Raw genomic sequence first — 12,660 nt, forward strand, 5'->3', positions numbered from 1 at the left:
TATGAATTGTTGACTTGTAAAATCTTATATGGCGAAAAAAAAAATTATAATTAAATGCCATTGTAAGTCGCTTTTTACATAATTCACGTTTTAAATAAGTTGGGTTAATTTAAATTTTGTAAGGTTTAACATATTATAGATTTATTTTTTAAATTTGAGTCTGATTCTTGATAAGAATCAAATATGATTTATTAGTCTACTTATTTATTTTATTTTAAAATTTTTGAATAAATAATCAATCATTTAGATTTTTTTTATAACATTTTATCGACATATTGTAATTTGTGAAATAGAACAGAGTTTTATTCAAATTTGTGACGAAATGAAACTGATACATGAAAGATCAACTATATATGATCATAGATGTTACTACAAGGCACTTATTTAATAGGTGAGTAGTCTAATAACTTCACGTCTAATGAAGTAGAAGCTATTTAGATTAACCATTTTTCAGGTGCTACATTTGGATGTGCCTCAACTTCAAACGATAAGATCAACGATAGGACTGATGCTTGCGCCTTTCAAGGAAATATCTGTACCAATTGGCAGAAAGCTTTTGGTACCTTTTTAATCCATCATTGTAATCAACAAAGTAGAATCCAAATCGAACAGTATAGCCATTAAACCATTCGAAACTGTCCAATAGTGACCAAGCATAATATCCCTTAACATTTGCACCGGCACTGTATATCAAATGTCAAGAAATGAAAGTTCATATACTAATAATAATTTTATTATTAGTTTATAAAAAAATTAGAAGAAAATGTAAATATAATGGATATTTAAAACAATGAGAGTATTTATTACTTTCTTGTTTCAATTTTTTTTTTTAATCAATTTGGTCAAACCCAACCAAACAAGTCCCATTACACACCAAATTATGTGTGAATATAATAATATTATTATATGAAATAATTTAGAATTATACTTAAAATATCTCAAAAAAAAAAAAACTAACTTACTCGATTGCTGACTTCATGTAGTAGAAGTGACGATAGTAATAATCAATTCTGTAAGTATCTAAAACGGCTTCTTCTATCGGAAGTGTTGGATCATTGAATTCATTCATACCTATATATCAAATGAGATATATACTATAATGTCATGCATATTCTTTCAAAAATTAATCATGTAGTAACATAATATAAATGCTCAATATAAGTTCATCAATTATGATGGCATTCAAGAAAATAAATATGATTTAATTGTATCTTTTTACCATTTTCATGGATGTAAATCACTGGATTGTTGTATTTCTCCTTGATGTACATCAAAAGATCTCGAAGTCCAATTGGATAAACATATATCCAAAATGAAGCAGCCTGACATAATTATAAATTTTTTCATCATCATATTTAACAAGATAATTAGAGGTACATTTTGCTTTTTTTTTTCTCTAACTTTTTGTCATTAGTTTTTTTTTTTCACATAGTTATTTTAGGTTGTCGGACGCTTACCCTTTGACCTAGGGGTCTTCCATTTTTTTCAACTGCAATTGTGAAAACAAAGATAGAGGATTATCAAATTCAACATATTTATCACAATATTTAGTAAACTGATACGTAAAATATATATACGACTACTCTTACATGAAGTATTGGTCATAGGATCTGTTGTGTAACTAGGTGGTGCAGTGGCATTTGGAGGAACATTATTAATATAGCTAGAAGAGTAATAGTTTAAGCCAATAAAATCAAATGAATCCTTGACTAGAAGTGATTCCTCTGGTTTGAACGTAGGCAAACGATTTTTCACAATGTCTCGCATGCTCTTAGAATAATCCCCAGTTGTTAGTGGTTCCATAAACCTGAAACCAATCAAACAAATTAAAAATAATCACATTATAATTATGTTATTGGTGGTCACAATATTTTAATAGACCTTTTATTATTTGCTATATTTCACTTGATTTTTCTTTGTAAACAAAACTGCTGCATGTGAGTTTTATCAAATAATGTATGAGTATAAGTTAGTTACTGAAGCTAATATAAAATTAACTTAATAATGAAATATATTTTGAAATGAGTGTATCAAATAATTTGATGTTGCTAAACATTTTGTTTCTAATTTGTTACATTTTAGATAAAGGCAAGCATTTAAATAAGTTTTTATTTTAATCAACTATCAAAACATATTAAATTGTGAGTACATCCCACCTAATTAATTATGTGTAGAATTTTAAAATTAGTTATGAAAAGTCAAATATTTTTAATAGTTTAATGATATTTTTAAATAATAATTAAAGTATAAATACAACATATAATGATAATAACATCCAACTATATTGGCATCCTAATGCAATTACCCAATAATAGTTTAACGATTTCGATTAATTAACCTTATTAAAAATCTTAATGTAAATAAATTAAATACTTAATTGTAATTACCATCCAAATTGGAAATCCATTGCTCTCTCACTAGCCTTTAGATCGGGTATGCTATTGTCTCCAAGTGGAATGAACCAGTTAGTTACAAGTGTTATGCCTATCTTGCCCTTTTGATCTTCCTGCATACATATACATTTGTAACTTTAAAATAAGAATATTTTAAAATAATAACAATTATGTCCCGTAATAACTGTCAGATTTTCCAAAAATAATATGTCTAAAAAAGAGTGTTATTTTTAGTTTTTATAATTATTTTAATTGTATCTCTAATTGAAAAAAAAAATATTTTAACTTCACAATTTATGATAATAAAACTATATTAATAATTAATAAGAGTAATTGAATAAAATAATAATTCTATTTTTCTCATTTATTATTATTATTATTATTTTTAATATATACAAAATGATAAATGCAACAATTTTTGTAGGATGGAAAAAGTAATACTCCTGCGGTCCTATATACAAAATAATTTTTGGAGAATATACTTTTATATATTTATTTAATATATTTAACTTTTTAATAACATTAGTGAATATAATATCTTACGGTTCTTCAATAAATATCTATATCTAAAAATAATCAAAAAAATTAAAATAATTGAGTAAATTAATTTTAATATTTTTTTTTATTTTCTTTTATAAATGGGACCAGACGTAGTAATTACAACAAGGGTAGTGGGGAGAAATTAACTTACACTTGGTAACTCGTTAGTGCTTTAGCTTAATTTAATAATATGAGTTCAATATACATAGTAAAACACTAGGCTACTCCTACATGTAAGTTTTTAATCAAACCACCAAACTACTTCTTCGAAGACCATCTAATAATAAAAGTTACTGCTATATATAAATCAATATGAGAAACTTCATGTACAAAAAATGAGAAACTGATTCATTGACATAGATATAAATTTTGTTGATCCTTAAAAAAATATATGTAGATGTTGACAGCTTATTTTTTACAAAAAATTTAAATAAACACAAGGCTTATTCAAAATAAAGTTTATGATAATTTATTAATGTTTTAATAATTTATTCTCGGACATATGATATTGAATAAAATAATAATTCTATTTTTCTCATTTATTATTATTATTATTATTTTTAATATATACAAAATGATAAATGCAACAATTTTTGTAGGATGGAAAAAGTAATACTCCTGCGGTCCTATATACAAAATAATTTTTGGAGAATATACTTTTATATATTTATTTAATATATTTAACTTTTTAATAACATTAGTGAATATAATATCTTACGGTTCTTCAATAAATATCTATATCTAAAAATAATCAAAAAAATTAAAATAATTGAGTAAATTAATTTTAATATTTTTTTTTATTTTCTTTTATAAATGGGACCAGACGTAGTAATTACAACAAGGGTAGTGGGGAGAAATTAACTTACACTTGGTAACTCGTTAGTGCTTTAGCTTAATTTAATAATATGAGTTCAATATACATAGTAAAACACTAGGCTACTCCTACATGTAAGTTTTTAATCAAACCACCAAACTACTTCTTCGAAGACCATCTAATAATAAAAGTTACTGCTATATATAAATCAATATGAGAAACTTCATGTACAAAAAATGAGAAACTGATTCATTGACATAGATATAAATTTTGTTGATCCTTAAAAAAATATATGTAGATGTTGACAGCTTATTTTTTACAAAAAATTTAAATAAACACAAGGCTTATTCAAAATAAAGTTTATGATAATTTATTAATGTTTTAATAATTTATTCTCGGACATATGATATTTTTATATAATTAATTTTTTTAATAGTTATTCAAAACAAATTGAGTAGAGATGGTTTTATATTGTGAATGAAGAAATAAACCTGATATTTGGTCCTATACACATTTACAGCTTCTCCATGAGCAAGAAGTTGATTGTGTGTAACTATATAAGGTTCTGTACCAGAATCACCACCAAGACATCCCGGATTGGTCGAACATCGACCTGGTGCTGTTGTTCCCATTGCATAACCACCATTACTAAAAAACCATGGCTCATTTATGGTAGCCCAATACTTCACTCTATCTCCAAATTCGGTGAAACAAAGATCCGCATAATCTCGAAAATCATCGCTGAAACATTAATATAAGTGGAGTTCAACAAATCTTAGTTATCGACGTAGTGTAGTTACTACGGTAGCAAAATGTATTTGAAATAGTGACTCACATTATCTGAGAACTTAAGAAACCACCGTACTCATCTTCTAAAGCTTGAGGAAGATCCCAATGAAAAAGTGTTACAAATGGTTCTATCTCTGCCATTTTATTAACCAAAAAAAAATATTTATTTACCAAACAACTAATTAATAATTAAAATGATAAAATATAAAATGCACTAATTAATAGTTTCGGCAATGGATTTTGAATGGTACCATTTGCAATGAGTTCATTGATGAGGTTGTTGTAATATTTTATTCCATCAGGATTGATACCACGGCCTCCGTCCAACTTTCCCTCTATTGATACATAGTAACAAAAAAAAGTTATGTGAAAGTGCATCCAACCAAATAATATTATGTTAAAAACGGTCATTGATTAAAGTTTATGTTACTTGGGAGTATTCTTGACCAAGAGATTGAGAATCTGTAGGAATCCATATTCATAGCTTTCATTATTGCAATATCCTCCTATAGTAATAGAAAAATACATAATAGTTATGTCATTTTGTTATATGATGAGGTATAATGGAATACACATCAAAAAAAATTTGAGAGAGACTTTGTATATCAGTTGAACTTTATAAACATTCAAGCTAAAGTCACGTTGGACTAATTAAGCATATAATCTCTTCATCCCGTATTAATTAAGTGTTACTTTAGGTTTGCTTCTTACGAATTAAGACAAATTTAAAAATTGTAATAATTTAATAAAATTATTCTTATGAATTGAGAGTAATATATTTAATATTAATTAGAGCATAAATTTAAAATAAAATAAATAATATTATAATAAAAACATAAATAAAAGCTCCCTATTATAATACATACATAACAGTTATCTCATTTTGTTATAATAGTTCCTAAAACTTCTTTTTAGATATATATATATATATATATATGGTTGGTGATATGTAATTGAATATACATGCAAAAAGAATTTAGACAAGCAGTACATATCAATTGAACTTTATAAACATTCAAGCCAATTGATCATGTGGGACTAATTTAGCATATACTCCCTCCAAAATAAAATAGAATTAAAAATAACAAATTTGTTTAAAATAAAATATAAACAAATATCAATAACTTTTCTCTTATTTTATGTCGAAATCTTTTAAAAAAATTATTGAATTGAACATTTAAATTTTTTAATGACATATAATTAGTTGTCGAGGAAAACTTAAACTATAAAACTAATTTTTTATTTATTGGGATTGCATAAATAAAATGTGATAAACTATCTTAATAGGTGTAATTTAAACTACTTTTTATTACTTATAATTCATTCTCGAGAGAGTAGTATGGTCATCCGATATAAATGTTACATTTAAGTTTATTTCACAAGCATTAACAAAAATGACAACTAAATGAAAAAATGTAATAATTCTATAAAATTTTCCTTATTAATCATTCGATATTAACTATTATCATAAATAAATAACTGGGTATAATAAATAAATTTGAGAGTAATGAATTAAAATAAAATAAATAATAATATTGAGAACATAACAAAACACATGCATGTTTTAATACATATTTCTTTTGCTAATATACTCATGTTAATATTGGATCGGGACTACCTTGTAGCGGTGATATTGATCAACAGTGACGTCTGCATTACTTCCATCGAGTATTCTTTCTGCATTTCAAATCACACACAAGCTTAAATATAAATCATAAAATATCAAATTTGAACCTCTTATTTTATTATAAAAGAATTATCCTTCTCTTTTAAATAAAGAGTTCAATTTTATATAATGTCAATATAAACATTCTTCACATGGTTAATTATAATTAGTAATTATAAATTTTTATCATCATTCAAATTGTTTGATTTAAATATATTTTATGTCAGATTTATAATTAACTGAAGATGTTAAAGATATTTATACCGATAGTAATTACTAATTCATTAATATTTTTAAAAGATATTAATTGACAAAACAGTAAATGTAGAATATTTTATAAAGTCCCAAATTCCAACTATTCATATAATTAAGTCAAATATTTTCAATAATTTTAGAAATAATTATAATTAAAATTAAATATTTTCAACTATGCAACCATTATAATTAACTTATGGTATAATAAACCTTTACATCAAGAGTTTATACAAATTAAGTTCTTTTAAAAATTTATAAAAGTCGCGTTCTTTTTCGATCTTTCTATTTAGGCTTGAAATAAAAAACTTCAATTAGCAAATTATCCTAATCTTAAGAGAGTGGTTCGATCTCATGCTTAAAAGTACATTTTATATAAATTTGGACAACTTAAAAATACATTTTATAACATTATTGTTAAAACCAAATCTTTTTATACATTATATATTAGGGGAAGTTGTCACCTCAAGCATACAAATTTCGCCTCCAAGAGAGCAAGACACTCGTGATATCATCAATTTACTACTTTAGAGCAATTTTCATTTTAATACAATTCCAAGTGATTATTACATTTGTGCACTCTTCCCAATAAGTCACGCTCATTCATTTAATAAAATCTTATTTTCTTTGCTTGAATAAAGATTAATTAAAAAAAATTTGGAGAAGCATTTAAGCCGTAAAAAAAATGGAGATGCATTTAATAAAAAATAGAAATTAATTTATAACCTTTATATTATATATAATCCATAAAAAAAATTTCATATACTCTCCTAAATGTGCTTTAATTGATTAATATCTGTCATAGTTTTAAACCAAGCGAACGACTCTATAAATGTGTTAAATTAATTTTCACGTACTTTAACTCTTTTTTCCGGTTCGTCCCTCTATATATTTCTAAAATAAAAAGCAATTTTATAAAAGAGACGTTTTTTTAAATAAAAAAATATTAAATAAACTTAAAATGAAAACTAACAAAGCAATATTTCTTGGTAATTCCCTATATCTAAATGTTTTATAGAAAACGAAAAAGAAATAAACCTGGATGACTATGAGTATAGTTATCCCATATACTTTCTCCTTTACCATCTTCGAACGTTGCACCTTCAACCTATAAGAAGATCAGATCAAATAAATATTTTTAATTTCTTAAATAATATAAATAAATAAAATCCTGAAATTATATCTCAAATTTGTACTGAATTTTTTCATTTAATATTTTATGAATATTAATAGTAAGTTTATTACGAGGACTTTGTTAATTACAAGTAAAAATCATATACTCATTCCAATCAAAATGCTTTTATTATAAATTAATTAATAGTTAATTCAAAATAGGTTAATATACGATATTATGCGGTATAAAGGTGTTCCAAGTCCTGCAATGCAATACTCACACTACTCATTAAATAATATGATAAGATGTAGATTCATACTCACACTACTCATTTTTTTCACATTTATATAGTATCCATGAGCTTACTAGATTCTTTAAATAAAAAACAAGTGTTTCAAAACTCAAATCCTAAGTTTAAATTTGTATCATTAAAAAAAAAAGTTTAAATATGTATCAAAAGATTATGCAAAATTTCAAGCCACCATAATTATGTGATAATATACTTCTAATAAAAATATTTCCTATTTCGAATTTCAAGTCCACGCTTATGCGTAAATTTCATTAAAACTTTTTTTTGAAATTGATGGAACTCCAACCTTGTATATATGTCTCTCTTCTAATGTAAACTTTTCACTATTATAAATAAATATAAATAAAAAAAATAAAATAAAAACAATTGGAAAGCAAAAGGTTGCTGAATTCTGAGCAGTGGAGAAGTGCAAGATTACGTGTTAAACTTATAAGGATAGAACCCTAACTAAATTCATGGTTTTTGTGCTATTTTATTTTTCTGGTTGTGGTGCAATTGTGCATAAAATTGATACAAAATTTGCTTTTGAAAAAAGAAAAGGAGCTTATAATTTATATGCATATATATACTTGGTATGATGATGATCCCGCTCCAAAAATGAAGCCAGGAGGGAAACTGTATCGATCAAGGTCACCGAAATCAAGAAGAGGATCTGCATTTGTTAAAGCAAATGTGAATGAGCTTAGAACAACAAATAGAGCAATCATATTGGCCATAGTGATATTGCTTTTGAATGTCATGTTTCTTTGTTCTACATTTTGTGTGTGAGTGTGTATGCCTATTTATACACGAAGGAATGAAGACTATGCTAGGTTTTTTTTTTTTTTTTTGTTACTCAAGACTATGCTAGGTTAATAATAAATATATCGTTGATTAATTTTATTTTCTGGTCCTACTTCTTTTTAATAGAAGGATACTTGTGTTGTTGTTTTTATAATACATTGTGTCATTACTTTCTTCTAAATCATAGTAATTGAGTTGTTTACAAATTTTAAGAAATTAATTAGCTGTGTTAATTTTAATGATAAAATAAATTTTATGTATTATAATACTGATATTTATAGTAGTTTGTAGAGTAATTAGATGAGTTGTGTTGCAATAAATAGAGGTAAATTAGTGGAAAAAAATAATTAATTTTTTATTGATAATATAAAAGAGGCATAATTTAAGACAAGTAAATATTGCAAAAGTATATTATTGTTCTATGTCTATATTTGAGCATGCATGTGTTTATGGCTATTTGCTGGGCTTAATTTAGACTTGGAATGGTTTAGGCTATTTAGTAAAAGTCTAGGTTCAGTTTTTTTTTTAAATTACTCTCTCCAACTTTAACTATAAAATTATTTACTATCACACTTATTAATGTTAATAGTTAACTGCATTCAATTTTTTTATTTCATGTAAAAATAAATACAATTATTAATTTAGCCCTAACTATATTAATCAGCTATCACAACACTACATAACTAACACACGAGTATTTTTAGAACAATACATATCATTAGACACAGACATTAGTAATCGTGACGGTGGTTGGAAGTATTTATGTAAGTAGAAATAGAGATTGAATATATGTTTGTTTAAAAATGTCTAATTCATGAAGAAAAAAATAGAAAACCTCTTCAAATGTGCACAATAAATTATTGTATCGGCAAATAAACATTTTTAAGATCGATTGTTTTTTCAGAAATTTTGGATATCCTTTCACTTTGAAGCAATAGAAACAAGATGGTGTTGGAGAACAAAATAATCACAAGGTCGGTCTCCACTTAATTCTTATCATTGTCTATACTTTCCCCAATTTATTCTTATTCTCTTAGATTTTGGTGGGTTTTAGTTTCGTAAATTTTTTCTAGGTTTGATTCTTCAATTTTTTTAGTTTAGTTCATAATTCCAATTTTGAATTGAGGTTCAGTTTTTTATTTATTTGAATTAAATTATTTTCTTTATTTCATCTCATTTTAAATTCACCAAATATAAAAAAAAATTAGTATTTAAAAAATAAATATTAATAAAAAATTATATTAACATATTAATTATTTTAAAATAATTCAAATACTGTAAAATTTTAATTTATTTAATGATAATTTTTAGTAATAGTGGTAGTTGTGAAAGATGATTATCGTAGTGATAATATGTCGTTAAAGATGGTTATCATACATATAATAAGTCGTTAAAGGTGGTTGCACTAGTAAAAAAAAGATAACAGTCGGAGGTGGTATAGTGGCAGAGGTGGTTGATAGTCGTAGTGGATGGTGATTATGACGGTGGTCGGAATATGGCGGTCAACGATGGTGGTAGTGGTTGAAAATTGGTGGTCGATGTCAGTAGTCGAATATGGATGGTCGATGATGGTAGCAATGATCAAATTGGGTGGTCAATTGTGGTGGTCAGCAACGATGGCGGTGGTAAAAAATGGGTGGTCGAATGTAGGTGATGAGAGATGATGGTCCTTGGAGTAGTGTATTCATTACAATGGTGACATATTAATTTCAAAACAAAATAAGAATTATAAAATCTATTTTATTAGTTTTGAGTTTTAGGAACAAAACTGTTTTGATATTAAATAAAACAAAAAACTCACCACCATAATTTGATTTTGAAATTGACTTTAAAAATAAAAAACTCACAACCACCTCAAATAAATCCTTAATATTTTTTTAAATGGATATAACTAATCTCATTAAAATAAAAGTTTTATAATATAAAAATTATATTAATAATAAGAATGATGATTACATGAAGTTACAATAAAGCTTTTATAGTCAATAGAAATAACTAATAAATATAATCAACCAATTAACTAATTAAAAAGTGTAATCAACTAGTTGGTTCAATACCCTGCAAGTTAAAATGTGTTTACTATAGTTCTTACTTGAAAGGGGAAAAAATGCAGAAAAAACATCGACTGGCTGAATAAATATGAAATGTGGGAAATAAATTGGGTGAAATAATATGAAACCCAAAAAATACATCCATTATAAATTGCTTAACCAATATAAGACAAAGGATGAAATGTCAACTAGACCAAGAAAATGAAATTTTCTTAACTATCCATTATTTTTAAATGTCAATTAGGATTAAAAGAAATAATATCACAAATTATTTTTTAGGCAAAATTTTATATAGAGTACTTTATCTTGAGTCTTTTATCTTATTTAGTTGTAACAAATTCATTTTATATTTTTATTCCTTCTATTTAGACTTTTTATCTTTAAAAAATACAGAAATTTCCTTAACTTTTTGTTGCCCTTTAAATTCCACTTTATTAAGATGATAGACATGTCCTAAACACATGCTGAACTGGTTTATTGTATACCAAAATAACCATTGTTATGATTGTCCTGTTACAGATAATGTTTGTTGGTCTCAAAGTATACAACTCTCCAAGTAGGAATCATAGTGACTTCAAATTGAAGGACTACACATTATGGTCATATGAGAATCATTAATGACACTAGCATAACTATTATGTAACATTCTTATAGCATATCAATATAGTAGACTAGTACAAATATAACTAAGGGAACATTGTTGGCTATTAGAGCTAACTCTTACAATAACTACTTCCATGCTCATCTAAATCTCCGTGTATGCCAGCTCTGGTCAAAACTGAAAAATACCAAGAAAAACTGTCAATTTTAGAGTATCTTTTTCTCGTAAAATGCATAGTCGATTCACTTCTTACAATTAAAGGTCCCATATCTGACCAAAAACACACATAAACCATTCTATAAGGGTTCCATAAAGAATACAACTTTTTCGTCAAGATGATTCATGGCAAGGCTGATTATCAATCAGTGGATGAAATTGAAGCCTTCATACTTGTTCAGGAGGCTCAATTCTAGAAAATTTAGGTAAGAACTCATTTATATGATTGTCGCTCATAATTGAAAAACCCTAAATTTGAACAATTTAAGTATTACAACAATTTTGGTTTTAATAGTGGTTACTACAGTAGTGGTGGTCGTGGTTTTTGTGGTTGTGGTTTTCATGGCAAAAGTTGATTCACATGTAGAGATGAGAATATGTGAGACCGACTTATATGGGCCTACAGCTTAGCCTACGTGAGGCCCAGACCAAACCATACTTTTTTTTAAATAGATAAGGTCAATGCTTTTAAAAAAGTTTATTTAGTTAAAAATGTCAAACTACAGACCACATATTAAATCTTTTAAGCCTATTTAAAAAAATATAAATAATATTTTTTTACTTTTTTAATTATTATATTAAATTTTAATCTTTTTGTTATATATTTAACTTTTAGTAATTTACACATATTGACTCCATTTAGTTTATGACATATTTAAATGTATTATTATAAAATATAATTTAAATATAATGTATATAAAGTCATATTCTTCAAAATGTGATGTTAAATATCAAAATAAAACTTAATTTCATTGACATATTAACTTGTTAATCTATTTAAAGATATGTTCGATTACTTATTCAAAAATATTAAAATGAAGTAGGTTTTTAAGTAAGCTAACATGTCATATTAGACTTCTATCAAGGTTCGACTCAAACCTAAAAAATAAGTATGACATGCTACAAGTTTATGCTTTGAATTTTTTAACAGGTAATGTTCAAACCTAGCAAAGTCTAACTCGGTTCAGCCTATTACCACCCCTATTCACGAGGTCGAGGAGGAGGCAATCGACCATGTACATTGTCATTTGTACAATTAATATGGGCATGAAATATATTAAATCAATGTATAATTCCCAATTGAGAGAGGTAATTGGAAATGACAAGTTTAGGAACTCAATTACATATTAA

General features: G+C 25.6%; 1 protein-coding gene across 1 annotated transcript; it reads right to left on the reverse strand.

Moving 5' to 3' along the window:
• Nucleotides 1-281: 281 nt before the first annotated feature.
• LOC101501940 (non-cyanogenic beta-glucosidase-like) lies at nucleotides 282-8,591 on the reverse strand. The gene is made up of 13 exons (NM_001279228.1): nucleotides 8,448-8,591; nucleotides 7,493-7,562; nucleotides 6,155-6,213; nucleotides 4,967-5,042; nucleotides 4,788-4,871; nucleotides 4,583-4,670; nucleotides 4,239-4,488; nucleotides 2,388-2,506; nucleotides 1,590-1,807; nucleotides 1,458-1,489; nucleotides 1,220-1,322; nucleotides 963-1,071; nucleotides 282-683 (listed from the first exon to the last, which is right to left on the reverse strand). Exons 1-13 carry the CDS (start codon nucleotides 8,583-8,585, stop codon nucleotides 494-496), a joined length of 1,536 nt encoding a protein of 511 aa, NP_001266157.1. The 5' UTR covers nucleotides 8,586-8,591; the 3' UTR covers nucleotides 282-493.
• Nucleotides 8,592-12,660: the final 4,069 nt, after the last annotated feature.

This window comes from Cicer arietinum, chromosome 6 (genome assembly GCF_000331145.2).
Source record: "Cicer arietinum cultivar CDC Frontier isolate Library 1 chromosome 6, Cicar.CDCFrontier_v2.0, whole genome shotgun sequence".
In the NCBI taxonomy this organism is placed as follows: domain Eukaryota; kingdom Viridiplantae; phylum Streptophyta; class Magnoliopsida; order Fabales; family Fabaceae; genus Cicer; species Cicer arietinum.

Bases quoted from the DNA above. Each gene is read 5' to 3' on its own strand.
- LOC101501940 (NM_001279228.1), bottom strand. From the start codon at position 8,585: ATGATTGCTCTATTTGTTGTTCTAAGCTCATTCACATTTGCTTTAACA. The intron at 4,671-4,787 runs GTACCATTCAAA...ATAAAATGGCAG, and splicing joins CAATGAACTCATTGCAAATG to AGATAGAACCATTTGTAACA. The intron at 684-962 runs GTAAGTTAGTTT...TTTGATATACAG, and splicing joins TACATGAAGTCAGCAATCGA to TGCCGGTGCAAATGTTAAGG.